The sequence below is a fragment of the Elephas maximus genome, chromosome 5 (assembly GCF_024166365.1).
Source record: "Elephas maximus indicus isolate mEleMax1 chromosome 5, mEleMax1 primary haplotype, whole genome shotgun sequence".
Taxonomy (NCBI): Eukaryota; Metazoa; Chordata; class Mammalia; order Proboscidea; family Elephantidae; genus Elephas; species Elephas maximus.
In genome coordinates, this window is record NC_064823.1 from 165064951 (window position 1) to 165092143 (window position 27193).

At 52.5% G+C, this 27193-nt stretch overlaps 2 protein-coding genes across 12 annotated transcripts in view; both read right to left on the reverse strand.

Annotated features, from left to right (window-relative positions):
• Positions 1-1747: 1747 nt before the first annotated feature.
• Positions 1748-27193, reverse strand: part of KIAA0232 (KIAA0232 ortholog) — a 99640-nt gene continuing 74194 nt past the window's right edge. For 4 of the 8 annotated variants that reach the window (XM_049886778.1, XM_049886780.1, XM_049886779.1 and 1 more), the window contains 5 exons: positions 26353-26434; positions 21044-24326; positions 10314-10422; positions 6091-6185; positions 2617-4511 (listed from right to left, as the gene is read on the reverse strand). In XM_049886778.1, the coding sequence (XP_049742735.1) occupies positions 4317-4511; positions 6091-6185; positions 10314-10422; positions 21044-24326; positions 26353-26434 (3764 nt within the window). In that variant the 3' untranslated portion in view covers positions 2617-4316. Of the gene's footprint in view, positions 2535-2615; positions 4512-6090; positions 6186-10313; positions 10423-21043; positions 24327-26352; positions 26435-27193 lie in introns of those variants that run through there. The other 4 variants (XM_049886785.1, XM_049886786.1, XM_049886783.1 and 1 more) reach the window with 3 other exon arrangements.
• LOC126077410 (uncharacterized) lies at positions 6204-10307 on the reverse strand. 4 transcript variants are annotated; one of them, XM_049886804.1, is made up of 3 exons: positions 7175-10307; positions 7046-7121; positions 6204-6992 (listed from the first exon to the last, which is right to left on the reverse strand). In XM_049886804.1, the coding sequence occupies exons 1-3, from the start codon at positions 7254-7256 to the stop codon at positions 6452-6454; spliced, it is 699 nt and encodes a 232-aa protein (XP_049742761.1). In that variant the 5' UTR covers positions 7257-10307; the 3' UTR covers positions 6204-6451. The 4 variants fall into 4 exon arrangements, with proteins under 4 accessions (XP_049742761.1, XP_049742760.1, XP_049742762.1 ...); XM_049886803.1 differs by having other exon boundaries at positions 6204-7121; XM_049886805.1 differs by lacking the exon at positions 7046-7121 and having other exon boundaries at positions 7154-10307.

Consider the following 27193-nt stretch of genomic DNA (forward strand, 5'->3'; position numbering starts at 1 on the left):
CAACTCGTCTGGTCTTCGGTCACTAGTGTTCAATGCATAAAATCCATTCTTGAGATGGTCTCTAAATTCAGGTGGGATATACTCAAGGTCGTATTTTGGCTCTCGTGGACTAGTGGTGCATTTATAGAGTTATCTTCTCACAGCCGTCGTCAGGTGCCATCGAGTCAGTTCTGACGCATAACAACCTCATGTACAACTGAACGAGATACTGCCCTGAACAACTCCATGTACAACAGAACCAAAAACCACCCAGTCCTGCGCCATCCTGACGATTGTCGTTATGCTTGAGCCCATTGTTGCAACCACTGTGTCAATCCATCTCATTGAGGGTCTTCCTCTATCTTGCTGACCCTCTACTCTACCAAGCATGATGTCCTTCTCCAGGGACTGGTCCCTCCTGATAACATCTCCAAAGTACTTGAGACAAAGTTTCGCCATCCTCGTTTCTAAGAAGCATTTTGGCTGTACTTCTTCCAAGACGGATTTGTGCATTCTTCTGGCAGTCCATGGTACATATTTAATACCATAAGTCAAAGGCATGAATTCTTCACTCTTCCTTATTCATTGTCCAGCTTTCACATGCATATGAAGTGACTGAAAATACAGATTGGGCCAGGCACACCTTAGTCCTCAAAATGACATCTTTGCTTTCAACACTTTAAACATCTGTTACAGCAGATTTGCCCAATGCAATGTCCTTTGATCTCCTGACTGCTGCTCATACGAGCATTGCTTATAGATCCAAGTGTGATCGTTAAGGTTGTGTGTCAACTTGGCGGGCCATAATCCTCAGAGGTGTGCCAGTTATGATGTCTGGCAGCTGTTGTATGATGATGTGATCACCTCTATGATGGGATCTGCTGTGAGTAGCTAATCAGTGGAAAGGGAGTTTCCTTGGGGGTGTGGCCTGCATCCAATATAGATGGACTCTGGCAAGGCTTGTGGGCTTTTGTTCGCTCTGGACCCTGCAGCTGGCTCCTGTTCATCTGACCTTCCGTCCTTGGGACTTGAGCTAGCAGCTGACCTGCCATCTTGCCTACTGATACTCGCACTCATTGGTCTTTGATGCCTGTGAGCAAGAGCTTGGCACACATCTTTCCAGTCTTTAAAATAGGGCCATGACCCATGGAACTGTAGGGAAGGGAGGAAATCCCAGGACATCATCTTTAACAGCTACAAATGTTCTAGCGACATCTTGGCTCTTTATCAGCTGATTCTTATGTCCCAATCCACCACTCACCATGCCCTGCTCCCAGCCCTGTCTGCCCCCTGCTGCCTCCAATTGAGACACAGACTCGTTCACCACCTCTGAAGCTCCATAAGCTGGTAGCCACCAACGCTCTATCCCACCTCTTCCGATGTACCCATCCCCACCCTGATGAACAAGCTGGGGCCTTCTGAAAGGGCTTGGCTGCCTGGCTTTGGAGGGTGGTCCAAAAAAAAAAAAAAAGCCAAACCTGTTGCTGTGGCATGGAGTCAATTCAGAGTGACCCTATGGGACAGTTCTACTCGTCCTATTGGGTTACTATGAGTCGAGTTAGTTCTCAAGGCTGCAAATCTAAGATCTGCCACACTGGGGCGGAAGGATCCCCAGGAGGGAACCACACCGCCCACGGGGCTGTCTGTAGGGTCTCCTCCAGATAAGAAGTGCAGCTCGCTCCAGTGTAAAATTGCTCATCAGACACTCCTCACCCCAACCTTGGCATGACCTCACCACAGACCAGGCCAGAGCGGGGCCAGCACCTCACCTGCACCATGTCTAAGGAGAAAGGGTATGCACCGTGTGGGCCTCAGTCGTCCCTTCCAATCCCTGAAAGTGAAAATGGCCATAAGGCAGTCTGCAGCAGAGATCCCCAACGTTCATCTAAAGAGATCCCAGGGGAAATTCCTTGTGACATCACGCTGTGTGGGCCTGCCCTAGGGGGAGGGGCCACTTTAGAGGGGGTGCGGTGCTACGGTGAGGGTGGGGTCACTGAGGGCTGGGGGCCTGGTAAAAAGGCTAAGCTTCGTCTGCCATCTAGGGACCAGAAAGGCCGTGTTCTCTGCAAAACTTGGGTAGTAGTTCCAGCATTCGGGTGCGATGTGTGCGTGGTACGTGTGTGTACGTGTTGTGCGTGTACTGGAGGGGTCCACCCATTCTCAGGAGCACCTGCCCGTGAGGAGAGCTGAAGGACCCACGTTTCTATCTTCTGCTCATGCACATGTAAGAGGTGGACATGGTTTTGTAATAAAAGAATACTCTGCTATAATAAGTAAGAACAGACTGCTTTTTAAATTTTTTATTTGGTGTTAACTCCACAAGAAAACAAAAAATCAGTTCCTCTGGTGAAGGTGAAATCGGAAGGACACAGCCTGCTCTGGGCCCGAGGGGGAGCGGGCTCAGGGCTCAGGGCGTGCGATCCCATCATACCACAGCGCAGCTCAGCGTTCTGCCAACTTTTTATAACGCTTTTGCTTTGTGATCATCCATTCACCAAACTAAAAACCACACTTCCAACTCTGTTGCCGAAATCCTCTGAGTTTCAGCCAATGAACTATGAAAACAAATAAATACATTGCGTGTGACTCCCCATCACGCTTACCCCCACCCCCGGAGAGGCGCAGACCCCCCACCCCCCAGGGAGGTGGAGACCTCCCAGCTCCCGTGGGAGTCGCAGATCCCCCCCAGCTCTCGTGGGAGGTGCAGACCCCACAGCCCACCCCCAGGGAGGAGGCTGCCCGGCCCCGGAGCCTCTCTGTGCTGAAGGCCGGTCTGCGTTGAGTTTTGGTCTCTGCTACACAAGCAATGGTTTCCAGGACAGAGTCACTGCAGTGACTTTGGGGACTCACACTCCCGATTCTTTTTTGCTTTGCTGTTAAATTATATTTCAGTGCAGATGCTAGTCAATTTTTAGGAAGCTCCAGAAGAAAGAAAAATACATAGAACTTATCTGAAATCTGTAAATAAATAACAGCAACACAAAACCTCGCACGCACACGTGCACGCGCGCACGCACGCACACACACACACACACAGCCCACTTTAAAGTGTCGAAAGATGTGCTGCACAGAAGCAGCCCCTCACGCGCGGACCCCACAACGCCATAGCCTCTGCTGCCATTTTCTGTGTCGTCAGTGAAGGAAGGGCAACAAAGCCCCATGCTCGCAGCAGATGGTCCATCTCGGGCCAGCCGGCTCCCAGCTGGCGGGCTGCGCCACACGCCCACGGCCCACCAGAGGCCATGTGACGCTGTCAGGTCCAAACTGACTTCCTGTCGTCACTGCCACCCTCAGTCGGCCTCACAGAGCAGGGGGTCTCAGACGAGTTGTTACAACAGGAAAACAAGCTAAAATGTCTAGGTTTCGCAAATACACCCCAGCTCCACCCTGCTGCCCCGTGTCGTGAAGCGCACCCAGGAGCTGGAAGCCCGTCTGCATGGCCTCACACACACGCACGCACGCACAGTCACGGGCCACCCACCCAGCCCCCCACCACACGCAGAACTCACTCACTCTCTCTAACACAAAACGAGACACGAGAGAGACTGTCAGGGCCGCAAGCGCGGCGGCTGCAGCAGCCAGAAGGGCTGAGGGTGGTGAGCACTGCGCGTCAGACACTTCCAGTCACGAGTCTGGGGGTCACAAGAAAAAAATAATTCGCAATCAAGGTCCTCAGCATGTACTGCTCAAATCACCACCCCCAAGGGGGGCTTTGGGGCAGCGGCCCCCTCTCCACTCTGCTGCACGCACTGCCCCACAGCCCATCCTTGGCTTCTTCAGTGAGCGAGAAAGTCACAAGCCACGTATCATCCACGATACTTTAGGGGAAACCCTACAAGAGAAAACGCAGCAGCAGTAAGTCTCCAAAGCATACGCCGTGGCTCCCGCATCCAATGTACATGAGAGCTGGCTGGACGGAGACCGTGGACGAGCCCCACAGTCCCCGAGGCCCGGCCCCGAGAACAGAGCCTGCGTGTTCCGCAGCACAGTGAGTCTTGAACAGCAGGAGTGGCCGCCGCGGCCGCCGCGGGCTAAGAGGCAGAGAGCTGCAGATGCGGAAAGCAGCGATGCTCCTAAGACAAGCACATGCACACCCACTCCGGAGCGGACAACACAGTCTAGTCTACTTCAAATAGCCAAGAATTAACAGCTTGAAAAAAATCTTCAACAGGATAGCTGTCCTCAACTCTAAAACAAGCAAGAAGAGAAAGAGAATTACTGATGGGGACCAGTGACTCCAAGAAGAAACCTAAGTGCTGCTCTAGATAACAGGTCTCATAAAAGGTAATTTCCCTTCGCGCATGGTTTTCAGAACACCACGTGCACTACTCGCAGGTTCAGAGATGAGTTCGAGAAAAGAGCTCCTCTTCGCCGGGGCCCGCCCATCCGCCCCCGCCCTCCGAGCCGCTGTCCTGGGAGCCGGTGTCGTCCGCGGCCGAGCTGGTGCCGGAGCCCACCTTTCTGCGGAAGCTGTGTGCCTGTGCTCCCGAGAGCCTCTCCCCGGTGCACCTGGCTTCGTACACTGAGGACACCTGGGGCAGAAGAGACAACCCCTGACAGGTCAGGAACAGCTCTGTGAGACTTCACACAGACCAACAGCGGGGCTGGTCTCCTGTGGAGAGCCACAGAGACGCAGCCTCGCTGTCTCAGCAAAGCAAGACCACCTGCCCCGTCGGGAGGGACCCCACCCCAATTCTACATGCTCAGTCTCTTGGAGGACACTGGCTGTGGTAGGGTTGGGAAAAATACTGCTTTCACTTTCAATGAATCTGAGTGGCGGTCGAGGGGGCCGGGCAGGGCAGAGCAGACTGGCTGTACCCTCCTGTGGCTCGGTTCCTAGGAGCAAAGTTTCTGGTTGCAGGGACAAATGGGGAGGGAGAGCGCCCCAGCCACACCCCAGAGGCTGAGGAGCTTGTGTGAGTACAAGACCATTAGCCAACCCTTCTGTCCTGGATTGGGTCCCCGGCTCAGTGCTTCCGAGAACACATTTGTTGTGTGGGGTGACTCCACACCACAGGAGCCCTGGTGGCACAGAGGTTAAGTGCTTGGCTGCTAACTAAAAACTTGGCACCTTGAACCTATCCAGCAGCTCTGTGGGAGAAAGGCCTAGTGATCTGCTCTGGGAAAGACTACAGCCAAGAAAACCCTACAAGCAGTTCCACTCTGTCCTACAGGGTCACCATGAATCGGAATTGACTTGATGGCACCCAAAAACAAGCTAGGCAAAGGCATCATAGACGGACCCAGGCCAGGGGCAGACGAGCCCAGCATGCAGGCCCAGCAGGGGTGTAGGTTCTACAGCAGCACAACCGTGAGAGGACCTTGTGGTCAAGGGTGTAGGTCCTGGATCCCACAGCTGCCCACCCAGCAGGGTCTGCACTCAGGGAGCATGGCCCTGAGACACACATCTCTCTCCAAGTCCCTGTGTGCACCTGCAGTCTGTACTGGGAGGGGAGCAGCAGCAGGGCTCTCTCTCGGCCACAGGAGGATCACAGAAGGAGATACTATAGGGCCAGCCCTTGTGGAGAGGAGACTGGGGTCGGGGGAGGGTGGTGGAAGGAGAAGACCCAAAGATCACGCTGCCCATGAGGATGGATGCCAACCTACGGGCATGGGGCTGTAGGTGGGCAGCAGGTACCACTGACTGAGACAGGTGCCTGCTGGGGTCCAGCTGGGGTCCACCAGGTGCTGTGTCTCGGCATCAGTACATGGGTATCAGCACCCCAGGATGTGAATAAGCCTGGCAGCCTCTCCTGGGCAGGACAGCAGTGGGGCAGGCACGGGGGCGGGGCAGCAGGGGGGCAGGCACCAGGGAAGGGCAGCAGGGGAGGGGACACGGCCCCGGGGAGGAGCAGCAAGGGCGCAAGGGCAGGGGGCGCAGAACAAGGCCCAGCCTGCAGGTCCAAGGGAAGTGAAGGAGCCCCGGCCCACATACAGAGCTCTCCTCTAGCAGCAGCTTGAAGGGGGAGGTCATCCAGAAAGCTTCCATGGAACGTGGGAAAGAGAACATGCCCAGAACTGGGGAGCCACAGGAGGGGACGGATGCACTGGCATTTTTGAGTATCAAGGGCTAGGGGCCATTCAGCACGTGAAGGAGGACAGACCACTCACCCTATTGAAGTCCAGCAGGTGCTCGTCGCTGGGCATGTCTTTAATATCTGGGTATTCTTCTAGACCGTTCTCTCCCTTGGCATTCGTGTAACACTCTTAATCATCATGAACAGAGAAAATAAGAGAGGGAGGGAAAGTCCATTATGACACAGCTTTGAAGCAAACATCTGTGTCTCATTCTCTCTGAAAGACTCTATCCATCAACCCCCGGCCCTCAGAAATGAAGGGATCACTGACAGTGGGAAGCCGTGTGTCACAGCCAGGTACATGCCAGCTCGGAGAGCCCTGCAACAGACTTTTTATCTGTTTTTAAAAAACAAAGAAGCACAGCCCTTCACCCGTAACCCCACAAGATGCCCACTCAGCAGACCAGGTGTTGACACTGCAGTGACAGGCCACGCCCACAGAGCCGACACCGTGCAGACCAGGTGTTGACACAGCAGTGACAGGCCACGCCCACAGAGCCGACACCGTGCAGACCAGGTGTTGACACTGCAGCGACAGGCCACGCCCACAGAGCCGACACCGTGCAGACCAGGTGTTGACACTGCAGCGACAGGCCACGCCCACAGAGCCGACACCGTGCAGACCGGGTGTTGACACTGCAGTGACAGGCCACGCCCACAGAGCCGACACCGTGCAGACCGGGTGTTGACACTGCAGCGACAGGCCACGCCCACAGAGCCGACACCGTGCAGACCGGGTGTTGACACTGCAGCGACAGGCCACGCCCACAGAGCCGACACCGTGCAGACCGGGTGTTGACACTGCAGTGACAGGCCACGCCCACACAGCCGACACCGTGCAGACCGGGTGTTGACACTGCAGTGACAGGCCACGCCCACAGAGCCGACACCGTGCAGACCGGGTGTTGACACTGCAGTGACAGGCCACGCCCACAGCTGACACTGTGCAGACCAGGTGTTGACACTGCAGCGACAGGCCACGCCCACACAGCCGACACCGTGCAGACCGGGTGTTGACACTGCAGTGACAGGCCACGCCCACAGAGCCGACACCGTGCAGACCGGGTGTTGACACTGCAGTGACAGGCCACGCCCACAGCTGACACTGTGCAGACCAGGTGTTGACACTGCAGCGACAGGCCACGCCCACAGAGCCGACACTGTGCAGACCAGGTGTTCACATTGCAGTGTGACAGACATGTCCACAAGAGCTGACACTGTGCACAGACCAGGTGTTCACACTGCCGTGTGACAGGCCACACCCACAAGAGCTGACATTTGTGGGTATACACAAATAGGGGGTCCCTCACAAAGAGAGAAAACTGTGCCTGTCCTTCCTCAACTCTAAGGCAAGCCACACCGCACACTGTGTTGTTGAGCAGGGACAAGAAGGGGGGCCGTTTTGGCTGGGTGAGTGCCCACAGAGCAGATGGGGCTGAGTCGAGAGTGGAAGCAGCTGAAAATCCTCAGCCCAGGGTGCCCAGGAGCACAGGGCAGGAGCCCAGACCCACCACAGCCTGCCTGTGCCGCTCGAAGGCAAGGCTACCGAAAAAGGCCCCGAAGCCACTCTCGGGCACAGCCGGGCCTGAGAACAGCGGGCGGCGGGAAGTCAAGAAGAGGTCCTAGGTGGCCGGCATGAGGGCTGGCTCGTACGGCTGCTTCACTTCTTTGAGTGGCTTTTTCCTCAAAGCGGGTGCCACCCCTGCCCCTACCTAATACAGGCACCCTGAGGGCTTGATGAGCTGATGGGCCAGGTGACAGATGGGACAAGGCCGGCGCTCAGTGAACGCAACAGGAAGCAATGGCAGCTGAGCCTGCTCTGCTGGACACAACTGAGGAAGCATCACAGCTGTCCCTTTTCCTTGCTGTGCACTAGGCCCAGCTCTGGGAGTGGACAGACCTGAGTTCAATTCCTTGCTCTGCTATTTATCACATTTTTACACAAATAACGCATTTTTGCCAAACACGCCAACCTCCCCCCCCACTACTTTCATAAGTGAGCTATGCCATATGTTGTGTGCAGGTGCACTGTGAAAAATACTGTACTTGAGATGTAACTTGAGACAAACTATATAACCTCTGAGCCCCAGCTCTTTGTCTTAGGGGTTATCAGCCCTGCCCTCAGGGTTCTGTGCTAGAGGGGGGAAGGGGCACTCAAAACACCTGCTATGACCACAAGAGGCCAGAGCAGTCGACTGGCATCTCAGCTGACCATTACAGGCCAGAGCTGCAAGCTCAGCTGACCAGGACAAGCCAGAGCTGTGGACTGGGGGCTTGGCTGACCAGGACAGGCCAGAGCTGTGGACTGGGGTCTCACCTGACCAGGACAGGCCAGAGCTGTGGACTGGGGTTTCACCTGACCGTGACAGGCCAGAGCTGCGGGCTCAGCTGACCAGGACAGGCCAGAGTTGTGGGCTGGGGGCTCACCTGACCAGGACAGGCCAGAGTTGTGGACTGGGGTCTCACCTGACCGTGACAGGCCAGAGCTGTGGGCTCAGCTGACCAGGACAGGCCAGAGCTGTGGACTGGGGTCTCACCTGACCATGACAGGCCAGAGCTGTGGACTGGGGTTTCACCTGACCGTGACAGGCCAGAGCTGCAAGCTCAGCTGACCAGGACAGGCCAGAGTTGTGGGCTGGGGGCTCAGCTGACCAGGACAGGCCAGAGCTGTGGACTGGGGTCTCACCTGACCAGGACAGGCCAGAGTTGTGGACTGGGATCTCACCTGACCGTGACAGGCCAGAGCTGTGGGCTCAGCTGACGAGGACAGGCCAGAGCTGTGGGCTAGGGGCTCAGCTGGGAGGACGATCTGCCCCACTGAGGCCGGGGAGACCTCTGTTCATCTCTCCTGGTGGTCACTCCCTCCACCAGCCCCTGCCAGGTTACTACTTATCCCAGGTGAGGCAGGCGGGGACCCACAGTGGCTTCCTTCACAAGCTATGCTCACAAGCTGAGGTCAAGCCTGTGCCTCCTCACGCTCTGGGGTCCTGCAAGGGTGCCAGGCCAGGCTTGGGAAGGACTGTGAGCACAGCTCCCATGTCCAATTCTGACAGGCCACTGGCTGCTGTCTCCACAACCACCCGTGAAGGGTGCTACCTTCGCCCCACTACTCAGGTAAAGGAAGCAGACCCCATGGCCCAGTGCCGGTAGTGCCACCCGACTCCCGTGGGCTCTGGGAGATGGCATCTGGATTCTTGTTTCTCGGCTGACCTTCTCCTGAGACCAGACGCCCCAACCTGTCAGCTCAGAAATGATGCTTCAGGACATCACTGCAAAGGCCACCATGTGGGGACTTAGCTCAAAGACTGGTTCGCGGGGCTCTTTCTGCACCCACCACGGGCTATGCAGGTTACAGGGATCTGGGCCAGGGTCAGGATTCCTCACTAACTAGTGCCAGGTGCCAATCAAGAGTACCTTCAACACAGCGAGCATGAACTCGATGTCTGAAAGTCTTACCGGGTTTACCGATGCCTGGCCCCGTGGCCCCAGGTGGCTCTCAGCTGCACAGCCCATGGGCACATGGCACGGCCATCTGGCACTCCCTCTAACTGTGTCCCCAACCCAAACTGAGCAGCCTGGACGGCGACATCAGAGCTGCTGTCACCAGGCGTCCATCCATGCCTGGCAGGCACCTGCTGTAGACCACGAAGAAGATGGACAGACAGACAACCTCACTCACACCCCAGCTCACCTGCTACTGCGTGATTTGGGGCAAATGACTAAAGTCAAGGTTTTGCTTCCTCACCTGAAAACCAGGGGTGGCGCCTCACAGGGTTTTGTGAAGGTTTGTGAAGGGAACGATGACGAGGACTAGCGAGTCACAGCTCAGCCACGCAGCACCGACTGCCCAGGCTGCCCTCGCTCTGCCCAGGCTGCCCGTCTCACAGTACCCTCTGCGACACACGGCCCAGGCCCCCGGTTCCTTTCCAGCCTCAGCCACCTGTAGCCGAGTCAGTGAGCCCGTCTCCCTTGGCTGAGGACACTCTTCTGAGAAGCCCCTCCCCTGCCCTACCCTCTTGGTCCCGCCCTCACTTAAGCCCAGCTTTCATGTCTTTCACACCTGCCTTCCCCCTCCCTGGCCAGGTTCAGCCCATGTTCCTCTGGGTCCCCAGACATGACACTGTGCCAGCCACACGGAAACCTCTCAGTAAATTCTTCCTAGACTGCTACTCCCAGCAGGACGATCATTGCTCTTCATGAGAATGAACGAATGAGTGAGCGAGTGACTGAATGAGTGGACCAATGTGGTGTCCTTACCTTCACACTCGGACGCAGGAAAGAGAGGAGAGAACAGGGCTTTTCCCCACCAGGTCGGCTTCTCCTGATGTCTCCTCGTTCCCTGCATGTCCGCGTTCAACACAGGAAACTGGATTAAAGCAAACACAGGGAGGGTTAACAGGTGACCAAGGTAAGCATCCAACCACTATGAATTACATACTACAAAACAGGACTTTAAGCTAACGCGTTTTTTCGCTGTTCTGGGTAAGGTGAATTAAAAAACTTTACGTGCTCAGAGCACAAAGGAAGTGTCCCTGAAAAGTACTTACACTGGAACTGGAATGAAAATGTTAAAAACAAATGAACAAAAAACACCATCCTTACAAGGCAAAAACTATAATAAGAAACCTGCCAGGTGATGGAAATGCTAGATTTCCAACGTCCAGAGAGACGAGAGGTCTATGGTGTGGGGGCTCTGGGGTGCTACCTCTAGGGCTCAGGCAGGAGGAGAAGCAGGGAAGAGAAAGACATTCTCACAGGTGAAGTTACCACCCACATATGACACACATGACACAAATATAACAGAATTCTGTGAGGTTAGAAGAGGAAAGAGCAGCCTGGGGGAGTGGAAGGATGAGATGACGCCTTGGGGTAACACTCGCGTGGGTCACCCAGCACGGGCCCACAGGCTCAAGGTGACACGTGTGAATACAGGGCCGCCGTCCGCTCACAGCAGGGACCCCAACAGAACCATGCTGCCTTAATGTGTCCCCACGGACACACACTGGTGGTCACGTGTGGTTGTAGGTGTGTCCCCTGGACTGGGGTCAGGGCAGCCCCTTTGCACACCTCCACCAGGCTACGGTGGCCCCAGCCCCTACCCACACTCAGCAGTCTGCTCCACGGCAGCCTCTCAACACCACACATGCCTTACTTCTTTAGAAGACATTTCTTCCTGTGTTCAAGTTTAAAACCTGAATTGTTCTGGCAACTAGTGACCGTCAATTCCCTAACAGGATCTTTTCTTCTTTAGTTTTTATTGTACTTTAAGTTTACAAATCAAGTCAGTCTCTAACACAAAAACTTATATAGACCTTGCTATATACCCCTAGTTGCCCTCCCCCTAATGAGACAGCGCACTTCTCCTCTCCACCCTGTATTCCCATGTCCATTCAGCCAGCTCCTGTCCCCTCTGCCTTCTCATCTCCCCTCCAGACAGAAGCTGCCCACAGTCTCATGTGTCTACTTGAGTCAAGAAGCTCACTCCTCATCAGTATCATTTTCTATCTTATAGGTCAGTCCAATCCCTGTCTGAAGAGCTGGCTTTGGGAATGGTTCCAGTCTTGGGCTAACAGAAGGTCTGGGGACCATGACCTCTGGAGTCCTTCTAGTCTTAGTCAGACCATTAAGTCTAGTCTTTTTACGGGAATTTGGGGTCTGCACCCCACCACTCTCCTGCTCCCTCAGGGGTTCTCTGTTGTGTTCCCTGTCAGGGCAGTCATCGGTTGTAGCCGAGTACCACCTAGTTCTTCTGGTCTCAGGCTGATGTAGTCTCTGGCTTATGTGCCCCTTCTGTCTCCTGGGCTCATGATTACCTTGTGTCTTTGGTGTCCTTCTTTCTCCTTTGCTCCAGGTGGGTTGAGACTAATTGATGCATCTTAGATGGCCACTTGCTAGCATTTAAGACCCCAGATGCCACTCTCAAAAGTGGGATACAGAATGTTATCTTAATAGATTTTATTATGCCAATTGACTTAGATGTCCCCTGAAACGATGATCCCGAAACCCCTACCCCTGCTACACTGGTCTTCGAAGCATTGTTTATTCAGGAAACTTCTCTGCTTTTGGTTTAGTCCAGTTGTGCTGACCTCTCCTGTATTGTCTTTCCCTCCAGCTAAAACAGTTTTTGTCTACTGATTAACGAAAACCCCTTTCCCTCCCTCCATCCCCACTCTCATAACCATCAAAGAATATTTTCTTCTCTGTTTAAACTATTTCTTGAGTTCTTATAATAGTGCTCTCACACCGTATTTGTCCTTTTGCAACTGACTTCATTCAGCATGTCTTCCAGATTCCTCCATGTTATGAAATGTTTCACAGATTCATCACTATTCTTTATCGATGTGTAGTATTCCACTGTGTGAATATACCATAATTTATTCACCCATTCATCCGTTGATGGGCACCTTGGTTGCTTCCATCTTTTTGCTATTGTAAACAGTGCTGCAATGAACATGGGTGTGCATATATCTGTTCGTGTAAAGGCTCTTCTCTAGGATATATTCCAAGGAGTGGGACTGCTGGATCGTATGGCAGTTCTATTTCTAGCTTTTTAAGGAAGCGCCACATCAGTTTCTGAAGTGGTTGTACCATTATACAATCCCACCAGCAGCGTCTAAGTGTTCCAGTCTCTCCACAACCTCTCCAACATTATTTTGTGTTTTTTGGATTAATGCCAGCCTTGCTGGAGTAAGACGGAATCTCATTGTAGTTCTGATTTGCATTTCTCTAATGGCTAATGATCGTGCGCATTTCCTCATGTGTGTGTCAGCTCCCTGAACGTCTTCTTTAGTGAGGTGCCTGTTCATATCCTTGCCCGTTTTTTAATCGGGTTATTTGTCCTTTTGTAGTTCAGTTTCTGCAGTATCACACAGATCTTAGAGGTCAGACGCTAATCGGAAATGTCATAGCTGAAAACTTTTTCCCAGTCCCTAACAGGATTTTTTACACATTAAACTGTACATTACTTTATGGGTCTAAAACGTGGTCATTCAGGAATGCAATTTTTTTTATTATGCCACTAAATGGGAAACCCACTTCAGACTCCCATTTCCACATAACTTTGCAGAAATACTCTAAAGTTAAAGACTGAAGGAGAACTGTACTGTCTGCCCATCTTCCCCAGAGGCTTACCCGAACAAGGAGAATCAGTGTGGACGGTTGGCAAGAGACGCCAGGCCATGGAGACGGCAAGGCTAGGCTTGACGCCAGCCTGCCAGCAGCCTGCGAGGCCGGCACAGGCTCGAGTGACCAGCAGCCCCTGGCCCTTGACTCACAGCCCTGACAATCCCCCAAAAAGACCTCGCCTCTCTCCGAGGACCCACCCTTCGGAAAATTATTAAATGCCACTTGGGGAGCAAGGAAGGCCACGCCCAGAATGCCCCTTCCCTACTGCTGCAGAGAGAATTGAGAAGAGGGGACCTGTTCCAGCTTGGGGTGGGCTGGGGAGTGACTGGCATGTGATGCGTGCAGTATACTCACACGGTGTTCCCTAGTCCTCTGCTGACGCTCTGTGGGTGGGCGGGGGGGGGACAGGGCAGGGATGCTAAGAAGCAATGGTTTGCTGTGGGGGTGGGTGTAGTGGGAAGAACAGGGTTATGTGGACAGGCACACAGAGCGTTTGGTCAGCAGGAACCAGGAGGGCCTGGGGCGTGCATGGCAGACGCTCAACATCTGCAGGAGCACTTCCCACCAGGCTTAACGTCACTTGTCGCGGGCAGGTGCTCCCTCAGATGCCACTGTGAGATGCACGCTTCATGGCCTCTTTCCTTCCTTCCATTCAGCTGGCTCCAACTTTCAGGCTACACCTCGACATGCTTCACACTCCCCTAATATCTGCATGATGCACTAACTTCTGGTTTTAATTACCAATGAAAAAAATGAAGGAAAATGGAAATAAAATAAAGCACAACGCACAGCTGAAGCCGGGGCACCGTCCCACTCAGCGCCACTGCCGGCCTCCCCTGGACCACCCCTCTCTCCTCCTCATCTGCATCCCAGAGTGCCCTGACCTACTCAGCCTACTCAGTGTACTGAGTGGCTGCGCCATGAATGAAGGGCCGTCTGCCTGTCACTCACACTAGCACTCAGTGGGCCCTGAACAGTACCTGGTGAACAGTGAAGAGAGAGAGAAGAGGGCTGACCCGGAAGTGCTGTCAGCAACACGTCGTGCCCAGGAGAGGCAGGCCTTCAGCTGAACCCACCAGGAAGTCCCACGTCTGTGTGAACGGAGGCACCTGGCCCAGCTCAAGTCAGACTCCCCAAGTCTCGCTCTGGCAACTGTTCCCCCTTGCCACAATCAACTCCCAGCTACGTGGGTCACAAAAGGATAGGACACCCTTCCGTAAGCCTTGTTCTTTACCCTTCACTCAGAGATGGGGCAGGGCTAGGGAAGAACCGTGGGCAGTCATTCTGCCCCTGAACCTATATCCTTCCCAACCAAGCAGGGGAACAAAGCTGCCCACTGAGCCAGCATTAACCCACGTGGAGCTGTGTGTGGTGGCCTCAGGGCTGGGCACCTGCTCCACACTGCTCACCAAGTCCCCTGGCGGTATCTGTGGCATGAGCCACCTCTCCTGAACTGGACTGTAGGTCCCCGAAGACATGGGCCATCTCCTGCTCTTTTCTGAACTTCTGGGCATTAACAGCCAGCAAAGAGCCAACACAGAGCCCATGTTTCCCAGCATGTGCACAGACAGGACCCTGCCTCTGCCACGTCACCCCACCTCCAACTGTGCCCGGTGACCAGCACAGAGGTGGCACCCTGCCTCCACAACGCCACCCCACCTCCACTGTACCAAGTGACCAGCACGGATGGCACCCTGCCTCCGCCACGCCACCCCACCTCCACTGTGCCTGGTGACCGGCAGACAGCACCGTGCCTCTGCCACGCCACCCCACCTCCACTGTACCTGGTAACCAGCACAGACGGGACCCTGCCTGCCTGCACATCACCCCACCTCCACTGTACTCAGTGACCATCACAGATGGCACCCTGCCTCTACCTATCACCCCACCTCCACTTGTACCTGGTGACTAGCACAGATGGCACCCTGCCTGCCTGCATGTCACCCCACCTCCACTGTACCCGGTGATCATCATAGATGGCACCCTGCCTCTACCACATCACCCCACCTCCACTGTACTGGTGACCAGCACAGACAGCAGGTACCTCCACCACGCCACCCCACCTCCACTGTACCCGGTGACTAGGGCAGACGACACCTGCCTCCACCACACCACATGACCTCCACTGTACCTGGCGACTAAAACGCCCACAACCCCTGCGCACACACGTTCTCTGACCTTGCTGAGGCTGCTCCGTCTGCCGTGGGTACTTAGGCAAGCATGGAAGCCAACTCACACAGGCTGTGGGAGTTCCCACAGCACCGGTGCTCATCCCACCCAGTTGCCAAAACCCACATTTACCCAGACTCCTTCAGAGCTGAGGGACTGGACAGGAAAATGATGCGTGTTGTACAGTAAGTGCAATGCAGGAAAAAAGGATGGGTGACAACAATAAACAGAAAACACATGTACCCGTACATACACTTATTTATCACAAGTAAGAGCAAACAAGCGGACATGTGTGAACGCGGGTCGGCTCCCATGGGCTGACAGGTCGGGGAGGCAGCACAGACAGACTAGCGTCTTTTCCCTGATCTCCATTCTCTTCTAAACCCTGAATTTTGAACCATAGTCTGTTTACACTGAAATGGGGCACTTGTCCACAGTCAAGGACCAGGACTAGTCTGCCCGGCGACGTTTGCAAAACTGTGGTGTAACTGTGGGAAAAAACACGACTCCTCCCACGCTCCTGGGTCTGCTGGCTCACTCACTGCACAGATGGGCAATGGCTGGCCTTCACAAAGGGGCTCCTGGCTGCCCTCTGTGTAGACTCCTGGGAAAAGGGGCACAAGAGCCCTCTTGTGAGCTTGCAGACACTGACCAGGCGGTGGCAGACAGGAAAACGCAGGGCTGGTCCCAACCGGCCCTACTGTGCTACCTCAGGCCATTCGCCCCTTTCGAGACCTCGGGGTTATCTGCAGAGTGAGCGCCCACGCAGCTCTAAGCTGAAAGGTAGCTGCAGACGGGAGAGATCAGAGCATGCTGCAGGCGGGACCACCAACCCCTAGACTACTAAGTAACCCCCAAAATGTCCTTGGGAATTTTACTGGACCCTCAGAGCTTTCAAGAAAACCCTGAATTCTGATAACACGTAAACACATCAACATACTAGAAGGCCAAGGAATGTGGTGCAGAATCTTGCTTCCTTCCTCTTTTTCTTTCTTCCCAATCTGGAGCCAGGTGAAATACAGAGTCCAAAAAGGGGTGCTGAAGGATGAGGTCCAGGGCAGTAAGATGCAAACAAAGGCTAACAACACCGCTGTTCAGATCTCAGACCCCCACGGGGATCCCAGCCCCGTCCCTCAGGGCCTCTGGGCTGACACAGGTGTTCTCTGGTTACCTGGGGCCGCAGCAGCTTCGCCAGGGAGTTCCCTGAACCCCAGCACTCGGCTCCACCCCAGGGCCTCTGACACGTAAGGCCAATCCAGGCAGGGAGGAAGCAGGTAAATAATGCAGGGAAAAATGGAAACACACGAAAACACACACACACACACACACACACACACAAGGGGGAGAAAAGTGTAAGAAAACTGAGAAGGGAAAAATTACCTCTGATGCCGGGCGGGGGTGGAGCAGGGTGTGAAGGGGGCGGGGGAGCCAGCACGGACAGAGGATGGAGGCACCACCACGGCGGCGTGACTTCTGAACCCTACACCTGTCTCTCCCTGAGCTGCTCCCAGGGGAAGCTGAGCACTGCTGCTCCAACCACAGCAGCAAACGGGCAACTGCACTCCCGTGTGCAACAGGGCCTCAGGTTTCACCTCTCATATAGGTGTTTAACCTCAAAACACTTCTCAGGAATACACTCAAGGGGCACAGTGACTCCCACTAATGAAAACTCACCCAACAGGCTCAACGCACAGCTCACAGGCCTCAGGGGCCAGCACTGTGTGCACGGCCAGCTGCGGCCACACAGGCTCCGCAGAGGCCACTTCCCTGCATCTGGATGGCGGGTTATTTTTCACACGTACCACCATGCATTTATAGAACCCTACGCGGATGCAACATCCTACATGTACAATCCACATCTTAATAAACTGATCCATGTTTCCAAGGCAGTGAGGTGGGCCTGGTGCTTAAGGGGACCCTGTGCTGCAATTTCTGAAAAGTAAAGGCTCCAGTGAAGAGGAAACAGCCACTCCCTGGCTCACCAACTCGGAAAGCAGGAAGGTGTATACGCTCGGTTTTCCTGAGGCACAGTACAAGTTCATTAAGACAGAACCTGAGAAATCTAAGATCCTGTGATTTATTTAAAGACGCCTTTTCTCCCCAGGGAATGTCTACTGTCTACCTTAAATTTATCAACATCAAGTCCTCTTCTAATTATTAAATGTAAAATCTCAAAAACGATCAATTTTCAGACACTTCAGATAACTCCCCCGATGCATCTATCAGTGTATTGTCCTTTGGGGACCTGGCGTGTTGCTGTGATGCTGGAAGCTATGCCACCGGTATTCAGATACCAGCAGGGTCACCCATGGAGGACAGGTTTCAGCTGAGCTTCCAGACTAAGACAGACTAGGAAGAAGGACCCGGCAGTCTACTTCTGAAAAGCATCAGCCAGTGAAAACCTTATGAATAGCAGCGGAACACTGCCTGACATAGTGCTGGAAGATGAGCCCCCCACATTGGGAGGCACTCTAAAGATGACTGGGGAAGAGCTGCCTCCTCAAAGTAGAGTCGCCCTTCATGACGTGGATGGAGTCAAGCTTTTGGGACCTTCATATGCTGATGCGGCACGACTCAAAATGAGAAGAAACAGCTGCAAACATCCATTAATAATCGGAACCTAGAATGTACAAAGTATGAATCTATGAAAGTTGGAAATCATCAAAAATGAAGTGGAATGTATAAACATTGATATCCTAGGCTTTTAGTAAGTTGAAATGGACTGGTATTGGCCATTCTCAATAAGACAATCATACGGTCTACTATGCTGGGAATGACAACTCAAAGAGGAATGGTGTTGCATTAATCATCAAAAAGAACATTTCAAGATCTATCGGGAAGTACAACGCTGTCAGTGATAGGATAATATCCATAGGCCTACAAGGAAGACCAGTTAATACGACTATTATCCAAATTAACCCACCAACCACTAAGGCCAAAGATGAAGAAATTGAAGATTTTTACCAACTTCTGCAGTCTGAAATTGATCGAACATGCAATCAGGATGCATTGATAATTACTGGCGACTAGAATGTGAGGCTGGAAACAAAGAAGAAAGATCAGCTGTTGGAAAACATGGTTTTGGTGACAGAAACCATGTCAGACATCAAATGATAGAATTTTGCAAAACCAACTACTACTTCATTGGAAATACCATTTTTCAACAACATAAATGGTGACAATACACGTGGACCTCACCAAATTGAATGAATACATAGGAATCAAACCGGCTACATCTGTAGAAAGAGACGATGGAAAAGCTCAATATCATCAGTCAGAGCAAGGCCAGAGGCTGACTGTGGAACAGACCATCAATTACATATGCAAGTTCAAGCTGAAGCTGACGGAAATTAGAACAAGTCCACAAGAGGCAAAGAACAACCTAGAGTATATTCCATCTAAATTTAAAGACCACCTCAAGAAAAGATTTGACGCTTTGAACACTAATGACTGAAGACCAGACGAGCTGTGGAACATCAAGGACGCCGTACATGAAGAAACCAAGAGGTCATTAAAAAGACAGAAAAGAAAGAAAAGTCCAAAATGGATGTCAGAAGAGACTCTGAAACTTGCTCTTCAATGTCGAGTAGCTAAACCAAATGGAAGAAATGATGAAGTCAAAAAGCTGAACAGATTTCAAAGGGTAACTTAAGGAAACAAAGTAAAGCGTTATAATGACACGTGCAAAGACCTGGAGATAGAAAACCAAAAGGGAAGAACACACTCGGCATTTCTCAAGATGAAAGACCTGAAAAAAATTCAAGCCTCAAGTTGCAATACTGAAGGATTCTACAGGGAAAATATTAAACAGAGGAAGCGTCAAAAGATGGAAGGAACACGCACAGTCACTGTACCAGAAAAGAAATGGTCTATTTTCAATCACTGAAGGAGGAAGCAGATGATCAGGAACCAACGGTTCTGAAGGGAGAAGTCCAAGCTGCACTGAAGGCACTGGTGACAAACACGGCCCAGGAGCTGACGGGACACCAACTGAGGTGTTTCGACAAACGGATGCAGCACTGGAAGTGCTCACTCATCAATGCCAGTAAATTTGGAAGACAGCTACCCGGCCAACAAACGGGAAGAGATCCATATTTATGCTTATTTCAAAGAAAGGTGAACCAACCGAACGTGGAAATCATAGAACAATACCATTGATATAACACGACAGTCAAATCCTGTTGAAGATCATTCAAAAGCAGCTGCAGCAGTGTATCCACAGGGAGCTGCCCGGAATTCAGGCCGGATCCAGAAGAGGACGTGGAGCCAGGGATGTCACTGCTGATGTCAGGTGGATCCTGGCTGAAAGCAGAGAATACCTGAAGGAGGTTTACCTGTGTTTTATCGACTATGAAAAGGTATTCGACTGTGTGGATCATAACAAATTATGGATAAGATTGGGAAAAATGGGAATTCCAGAACACTTAACTGTGCTTATGATGAATGTGTACATAGATCAAGACCCTGAAGGTGTAGCGGTTTCAAGAGCTATAGCTGCTAACCAAAAGGTTAGCAGTTCAAATCCACCAGGTGCTCCTTGGGAACCCTATGAGGCAGTTCTACTCTGTCCTATAGAGTTGCTATGAGTCGGAATCGACTCGATGGCAATGGGTAATGGGTACATAGATCAAGCGGTGGTCATTCGACCATAGTAAGGGGATACTGCGTGGTTTAAAATCAAGAAAGGTGTGTGTCAAGGCTGTATCTTTTCACCATACCTATTCAATCTGTATGCTGAGCAAATAATCCAAGAAGATGGACTATATGAAAAAGAACAGGGAACCAGGATTGGAGAAGACTCATTAACAATCTGCATTATGCAGATGACACAACCTTGCTTCCTGAAAGTGAAGAGGACTTGAAGCACTTACTGATGAAGATCAAAGACCACAGCCTTCAGTATGGATTACACCTCAACATAAAACAAAAATCCTCACAACTGGACCAATAACCAACGTCATGATAAACAGAAAAAAGAGTGAGGTTGTCAAGGATTTCATTTTACTTGGATCCACAAACAACACCCATGGAAGCCACAGTCAAGAAATCAAATGACGCGTCGCACTGGGCAAATCTGCTGCAAAAGACCTCTTAAAAGTGTTAAAAAGCAAAGATGTCACCTTGAAGACTAAGGTGCGCCTGACCCAAGCCATGGTGTTTTCAATGGCCTCACGTGCGTCCAAAAGCTGGACTATGAAAAAGGAAGACCAAAGAAGAACCGACGCCTATGAATTGTGGTGTTGGTGAAGAATATTAAATATATTATGGGCTGTCAAAATAACAAATCTGTCTTGGAAAGACATCGAGAACACTCCTTAGAAGCAAGAATGCCGGAACTTCGTCTCACATACTTTGAACATGTTATCAGGAGTGACCACTCCCTGCAGAAGGATATCAATGCTTAGTAAAGTAGAGGGTCAGTGAAAAAGAGGAAAACCCTCAACAAGATGGACTGACACAGTGGCTGCAACAACGGGCTCAAGCATGACAACGACTGCGAGGATGGCACAGGGCCGGGCAGTGTTTCGTTCTGTTGTGCATACGGTCGCTATGAGTTGGAACTGACTCGATGGCACCTAACAACAAGACAATTCCCAGTGACATACACCTATTTCTCACCGCCCAACGTTACTATTGGTGGGTTGAAGCCTGACCACATCCTTAACCAAATGTAAACACACACGTTCGCATACCTCGTCCAGCTCCCCTGAAGACACCCGATTATCTTCACAAGCAGGAAACTGACAACCTGCTTTACAACTGCAAAAATGACTAATTTCTTCTTCGCACTGTGCCATTATTTTGCAATTTGCTTCTGAGCTTCCTAAGCCTATCTGCAGGGTCTCGCTTGAGCTGCACCCCACACATGGACTCGGTTTTCCTGCTGGCAGGACACCGGCTGCCTCTTCCTGGGAATCCAGGGATGTCTGTGCACTCTTCTCCATCCCGGACTTTTTTAGCCTGGGGAGGAATTTTCCGGACTCGAGCTCCGACTTCCCGTAGTAATGGCCTTCTTTCTCTGCATCTTCTTCAAGAGGCTTGAGGTCCGCCTGTGGGTCCTGGAAGGCGTCCACCTGAGGAGGGATGGGGATACTCACTTCCTCTTTCTCAGACTCAGACTCGGACTCACTCCCCCCTCCCGGGGACAGCTCAGATGCTGATATGGGGCGAAAGTGGGTCCGGGGAGAGATGCGGATGGCCCTGTACTGAGTCCTGTCGACGCCGCACGTCCTGGGGTGGAACACCTCGCCGTCCGAGTCGGAGCAGAGGATGGACTTGGGCTTAAAACCAGGGCTGAACGAGGCAATCCCTTCGGGCTCAAAGGAGCACTCGACGTGGAGGACCTGTGAGAGCGGACTGCTCAGGCCCAAGGAGGAGAATGGACACTCCAGCCCAGGGTCCTCAACTGGAAAGTTGCCACACGCACCCAGCAAGTCTTCATGGAAGATGAAAGAAAACCCCTTATTCCACCCACTCTCCCTGCTCTTGGGAGGGTCGTTCTGTTCAAAGGACACCAAGGGCCTCCACAGCTGCCTGTGGCCTGGAGCAAAGCTGTTTCCGGGCGTCATGAAGACATCAGTGCCGGCAATGGTCACAACATCAGAGGCGGCACACTGCAGCAGGCTGCCCCTGGAGGGGCCAGGCGGCACCACGGCCCACTCCCCCTCACTGCTGAAGGTCTTGAGCTCCCCATAGACGCCCCCCAGGATGAAGGCACTCTCCTTCTCCTGGACCGCATCCCATGGCCTCGAGGGCATTGTGTAGTCACCCCCGTCCACCTCTGCTGGCTCGCTGGGGACAAACGCGCGTTTCTCCAGGCCCCCCTTCTGCCCCTCCCACAGACGGTACTCCGACCTCTGCACGGCCTTGCTGGCTTCCCGGAGGGCTTCTGTTTCTGCCTCAGCGTCCAGACAGCAGCAGTAGCTATTTACGTCTGCAGAGAACGGCTCACCGTCCATCTTTTCTGTGTCCAGCGTGGCCACTGGGGTTCCCCCCGCCACATGTGTCCAGATACCCTTCATGGCCCCTGAGTGGTAGCTGTCCACAGGTGGGCTGCCTCCGCCACACACATGTGCAGTCTCAAAGTCTCTGCCTTCCGGTTTGTGTTCTAACTGAATTCCGCAGACAGATTCTAATTTAGATTTCTTTTTGAAAAGTACTGTAGGAATTTCTCCCAAAGTTCTACTGTTTTGCTGGCAAGCTTCACCTTGCAAAAAATCTAGGAGTTCTTCATCTACGTAATTTGACGAGACTCTAGGGACGACATAATTAATATCCTCTGCACTAAACTGCGTGGACTCTTCAAACTGGACACTTAGCGTCTCATTGTCTGAACGTGTCTCTTCTGAATGGGACCAGGGACTACACGTTCTCGTTGAAAGATTGGAACAGTGTTCGTTTTCTTCAAAGGCACTATTTTTGGTCCATATTAGCAATCTAGATTGTGTTTTCCCAAGCACATTACCGCTAAAATCTGTATCTTCGTTTCCCAAGTTGAGTGTTTCAAAAGAAAAGGGTAGAACAGAATCACTGCATTGCACTTCAAACACTGAAAAACAGGAGTTGACACTAGATCCTTCATGAACGTCTGAGAAGAGCTCGTGATTGCCGGTCAGCAAGTCTGAGTTATGCATCGCGCCATCCAAGAGCGGGGAGAGCCGGATGGGAGAGTCTCCCCCGAAGCTCTCGGCGTCGGCGTCGCCAGAGCTGGACGAGCAGCCGTCCCAGAACTGAGCCAGGTTCCCAGCGCCTGCCTGCAGCAGCAGGCCCTCGGCACCCCCCGCGCTGGCGGGGTCTGTCCATATTGCACGCTCCCCTTGCAACTCCATCCCATCTAACACTATGCAACATTCTGCCTCAAAACCCGTCCTCTCACTGCCTTTCTGCCGAATCAAGTTCAAGATCCGACTTTCTCCTCGCACTGTTTCTGAGGCACCAGGATCCAACATGGATTGATCGATATCCACTTCATAGAAGTGTGTGAGTTCTGACAGATGAATGTCATCCAGGTATTTGTTGTCCTCCGGCGGAGAACAGAACGAGGTCCCAGGGAGGTCAGCAGCCTCACCAACTGCAGGCATTTCTACAAAATGACCATCGATGAAGGTGCCTGCCGTGAGGTATGTTTTGTGGGTGCTGCTGCTGACACACAGGCCATGCGCTGCTTCTGACAGCTCCCCGCCGGCTTCCGGCGTCAGCGCACTCAGCTCCGGCCTGTGGCGGTACGTGGTCTCCAGCTTGCTCTTTCTGCTCGAGGGAATGAAGTACTCGGCAATGGGCTCGGTATACCACAGTGGCTCCTCTTTGTACTCCCTGTCACTCCTGCTCTCCACACACAGGTCCTTTCCTTCTGTGCCACCAGAGTCTCTCCTCCCCGGCTCCTTGAGCGGCCTCTTCCCCCGTTTGCACAGCTGCTTGATGGAACCCCCACCGCTGCTGCTGCTGCTCCCAGTGCGGACGCCTCTCTCTGCCTTCTCGCCACTCTTTGCCGGAAACCGGCTCTGCCCGCTGCGTCCCTTCTTGTTTCGTGCCTCCCGTGCCCTGTGCCTCACTTTGACACACTTGGTGGGCACCCTCGGCTCTCCCTGGGTGCCACTGGAGCTTGAGCCAGCCTCACTGGAGCCCGAAGACCAGGAGCGAGGGCGGGCCTTCCCCTCTGGCCTGTGCCGGGCCTGCTTCTTGTAGGATGCGGGCAGCTCTTCAGGCATGCCGCCGCTGAGCTTGCTCTCCTTCTCGCTCCAACTCCTGCCTGGGGCCGTCTCATGTGCGCTGCAGGGTGCTCCCCTGCCCCTTTCCCTGGCGGCCTCACTCTCACTGTGGCCATCCTTGGGAGAGGACGTGTCTGTGCTGGCTGGTGGGGCTGTGGATGATGAAGAAGAGCTAGAGTGAGAACAGACTTTGGACTTGTTCCACACGGTCATGATTTCTTGCAGGCAAACTGGTTTCTCAGAAAGTGGTGGAAATGCTTCGTAGTACCTAGAAAACAGAATAAATGTTCAAAGGTGAGCGCTTAAACATGTCAGGTATTGCAAGACAACATCACCAATCAGACAGATGGGGTACTCATTTTAACAACAACATTTACAACACCCACAAATTATTAACTTTTAAATAACTTCTAACAGAGTAAAATACTACTGTAACAGCCCTATGTATCAGGTGCTTTTAGGCTCAGCACTGTAATAAGCACTACAGCCTCAGATTAAAAACAAGATAGAGAATATCCAGAAAATAAGATGATTGCTTTGGGCTTCAAAGTTTAAGTTTTCACTGAGAAATTAAAAATGACAACTAAAACGTAGCAGACAGAATCGAGTCTTCTGATCTAAGAAACATCTGCATGTGAATCTCAGATCAGAATCCTGGCTCAGCCACTTACTAGCTGGGTGACCTTCTGCAAGTTGCTTAACCTTTCTGCGGCACAGTCCCCATCGACAGATGGGGTGATAGCAGTCTACCTCAGAGTTGCTGTGAGGACGAAAGGGATTGGTATGTGAAAAAGAGCAGCACCTGGAGTGACGGCTACTGTCGTCGTGATTTGCCCTCAAGAGGCTTGTGCAATGCCCAGCGTGAAGCAGGCCCTAGGACGTGGCAGGGGTGATTATACCAAGTGCTTAGAAAAGAGGACACCAGTGAGGCCCAGAATAGACTGGGCTGCAGCGAGCCTTGAGGAAGCTCCAGAAATGCAGCCAATCAATGATGCCGACTGTGAGGCTGTGAGCAATCGGGCGCGCACACCGTGCTCCCAGGAGGGAGTCTGCTTGGACCCACCAGACCTGAGCATGCAGCGCAGGACAACCACTGGCTGCTCAAGGCCTCAGAGCAGGACAGACTGCCAACGGGGATCTAGAGTCAGGCTGGGAAGCTACCAGGGAGATGCCGTTCTGCTGGAGACAGTGAAGGTCTATACGCAATGGCTAAGGTCCTTGCATCAAAGGACCAGCCTTGGCTCTCCTCCTCAGTATACACAGAGCTGAGAAGCAGAGAAAACCCTGGGAGTCTCCTATGCAGTTTGAATATTCTAGTTCTGACATTAAGAGTAAAAACATTAAAAAAGAGTAAAAAATTAAGTCCAGTAATACATTTAACCCAGTGTATCAAAAACACTATTTCTAACAGTTCGTTTCAACACGTCATCAACATTTTAAGAATGATGAGTGTAGTGTTTTACATCTTCTACACTAAGTCCTGGGAATCGGTGAGTGTGCGGCACTCCTTACAGCACGTCTCCACCTGGACGGGCCGAGGCTTGGCTGCTCACCAGCACACGGCCGCCACGCCGGGCAGTGCAGGGCTGCAAAACCACTGAACACCGTCTGCTTAGTCCTCAGAGTTTCAGAAGATTCACATAACATGTACAGTGAGGGACTCTGCTTGTAATACAGCTGACTCCAATACAAACTATGCATGGAGAAGGAGCCCTGGTGGCACAGTGGTTAAAGCTCTGGGCTGCAAATCAGAAGGTCCGCAGTCCGAGCCCACCAGCGACTCTGCAGGAAGATGTGGCAGTCTGCTTCCATAAGGATTTACAGCCTTGGAGACCCCATAGGGCAGTTCTGCTCTGTTCCATGAAGTCGCTATGAGGCAGAATCAACTCGGTGGCAGCGGGTTTGGCTTGGTTTTTATTCATAAAGAATGAACTACAGGTGCTTTTAGAAGGCAGGTTTGGCAAGGGCAGGGGTTTGCCCGTGTTCCCCTGGTTGTAAGCAGTGAGAACTCAGTTTCCTTGTTTGTACGACAAGAACAACCATGCTCTGTTGCAGCTGCCTCCAAGGACAGCCTGAATTTCCAAGGTGACAGTACAGGAACAGGCCCAGTAAACACCACCCTGCCTGCTGCATAGACCGTCTCACTCAGGGGTAAGCACACCTGTGCTCAATGCGTTTCCTGAATTACAAGACACGGAAACAAGCGAGTGACCAACAGGCGCCACGAGCCGTGCCGCAGCTGTGAGCCTCACCCTCACAAGGCACGCCCTGCCGCTGCACACCGTCATACATACATTTCCACCTGATCCCTCGCTGTGGGGGACGTTTCTGCCTCCGGGGAGGGGGACCCCTCCAGCTTCTTGTGAATCTTCTCTTCTGTTACGAAACAAAAATTCAGAAAGATTTGTCTTATATCTAGTTAATTAACGCCCATGTTTTTCAAAGCTTCTCAAGTAACAATCAGAAGTCTAATAGGCTTTTGTGGCTCAAAAAGTGAACTCTATACCACTTTGTCTTTTTAATAAAAATCCATTTCTTCGTTCTGTGTGCCAGAGGGCCTCTGCCCAGCCACGTGAGCGTCTGCACAAGCAAGTCGCCTGGCTCCTCACTGACACGGAGCGCACACACTCGTACTGACAGGTAAGCATACACGCAGACATGCATGCACACACAGCACACACATGCTCACTCGTACTCACAGGTAAGCAAGCACACACATCCAGACACGTGCACATACTCATATGCACCCACGTAAGCATACACAGACACACGCACACACAAGCATACACACAGACACATCACACATGTACTCATACACGCAGTCAGTCACACACACTCAGACGTGTGCACACACACTCACATGCACAAATGCAGACACACGCCTGCATGCACACGGCCTGGTGGGCAGCAAAATGGCCATGAACAGGCAAGGGAAATCTGGATCCTGACACTGTAGCCGTAGGTCTGATTTAGGGCTGGCAGAAAAGCCAGGGAAGAAGCTTTGGGGGTCCATGAATGAGAATGACTCCATGAGCTCATCAAGTCTGCCTTTCCACAAACTCCTAGAACCAAGCAGAAGTTCCTTTCCAACTGTAAGAGTCTGTATCGACACACTTGGAGGTAGGTGTTGGTGGG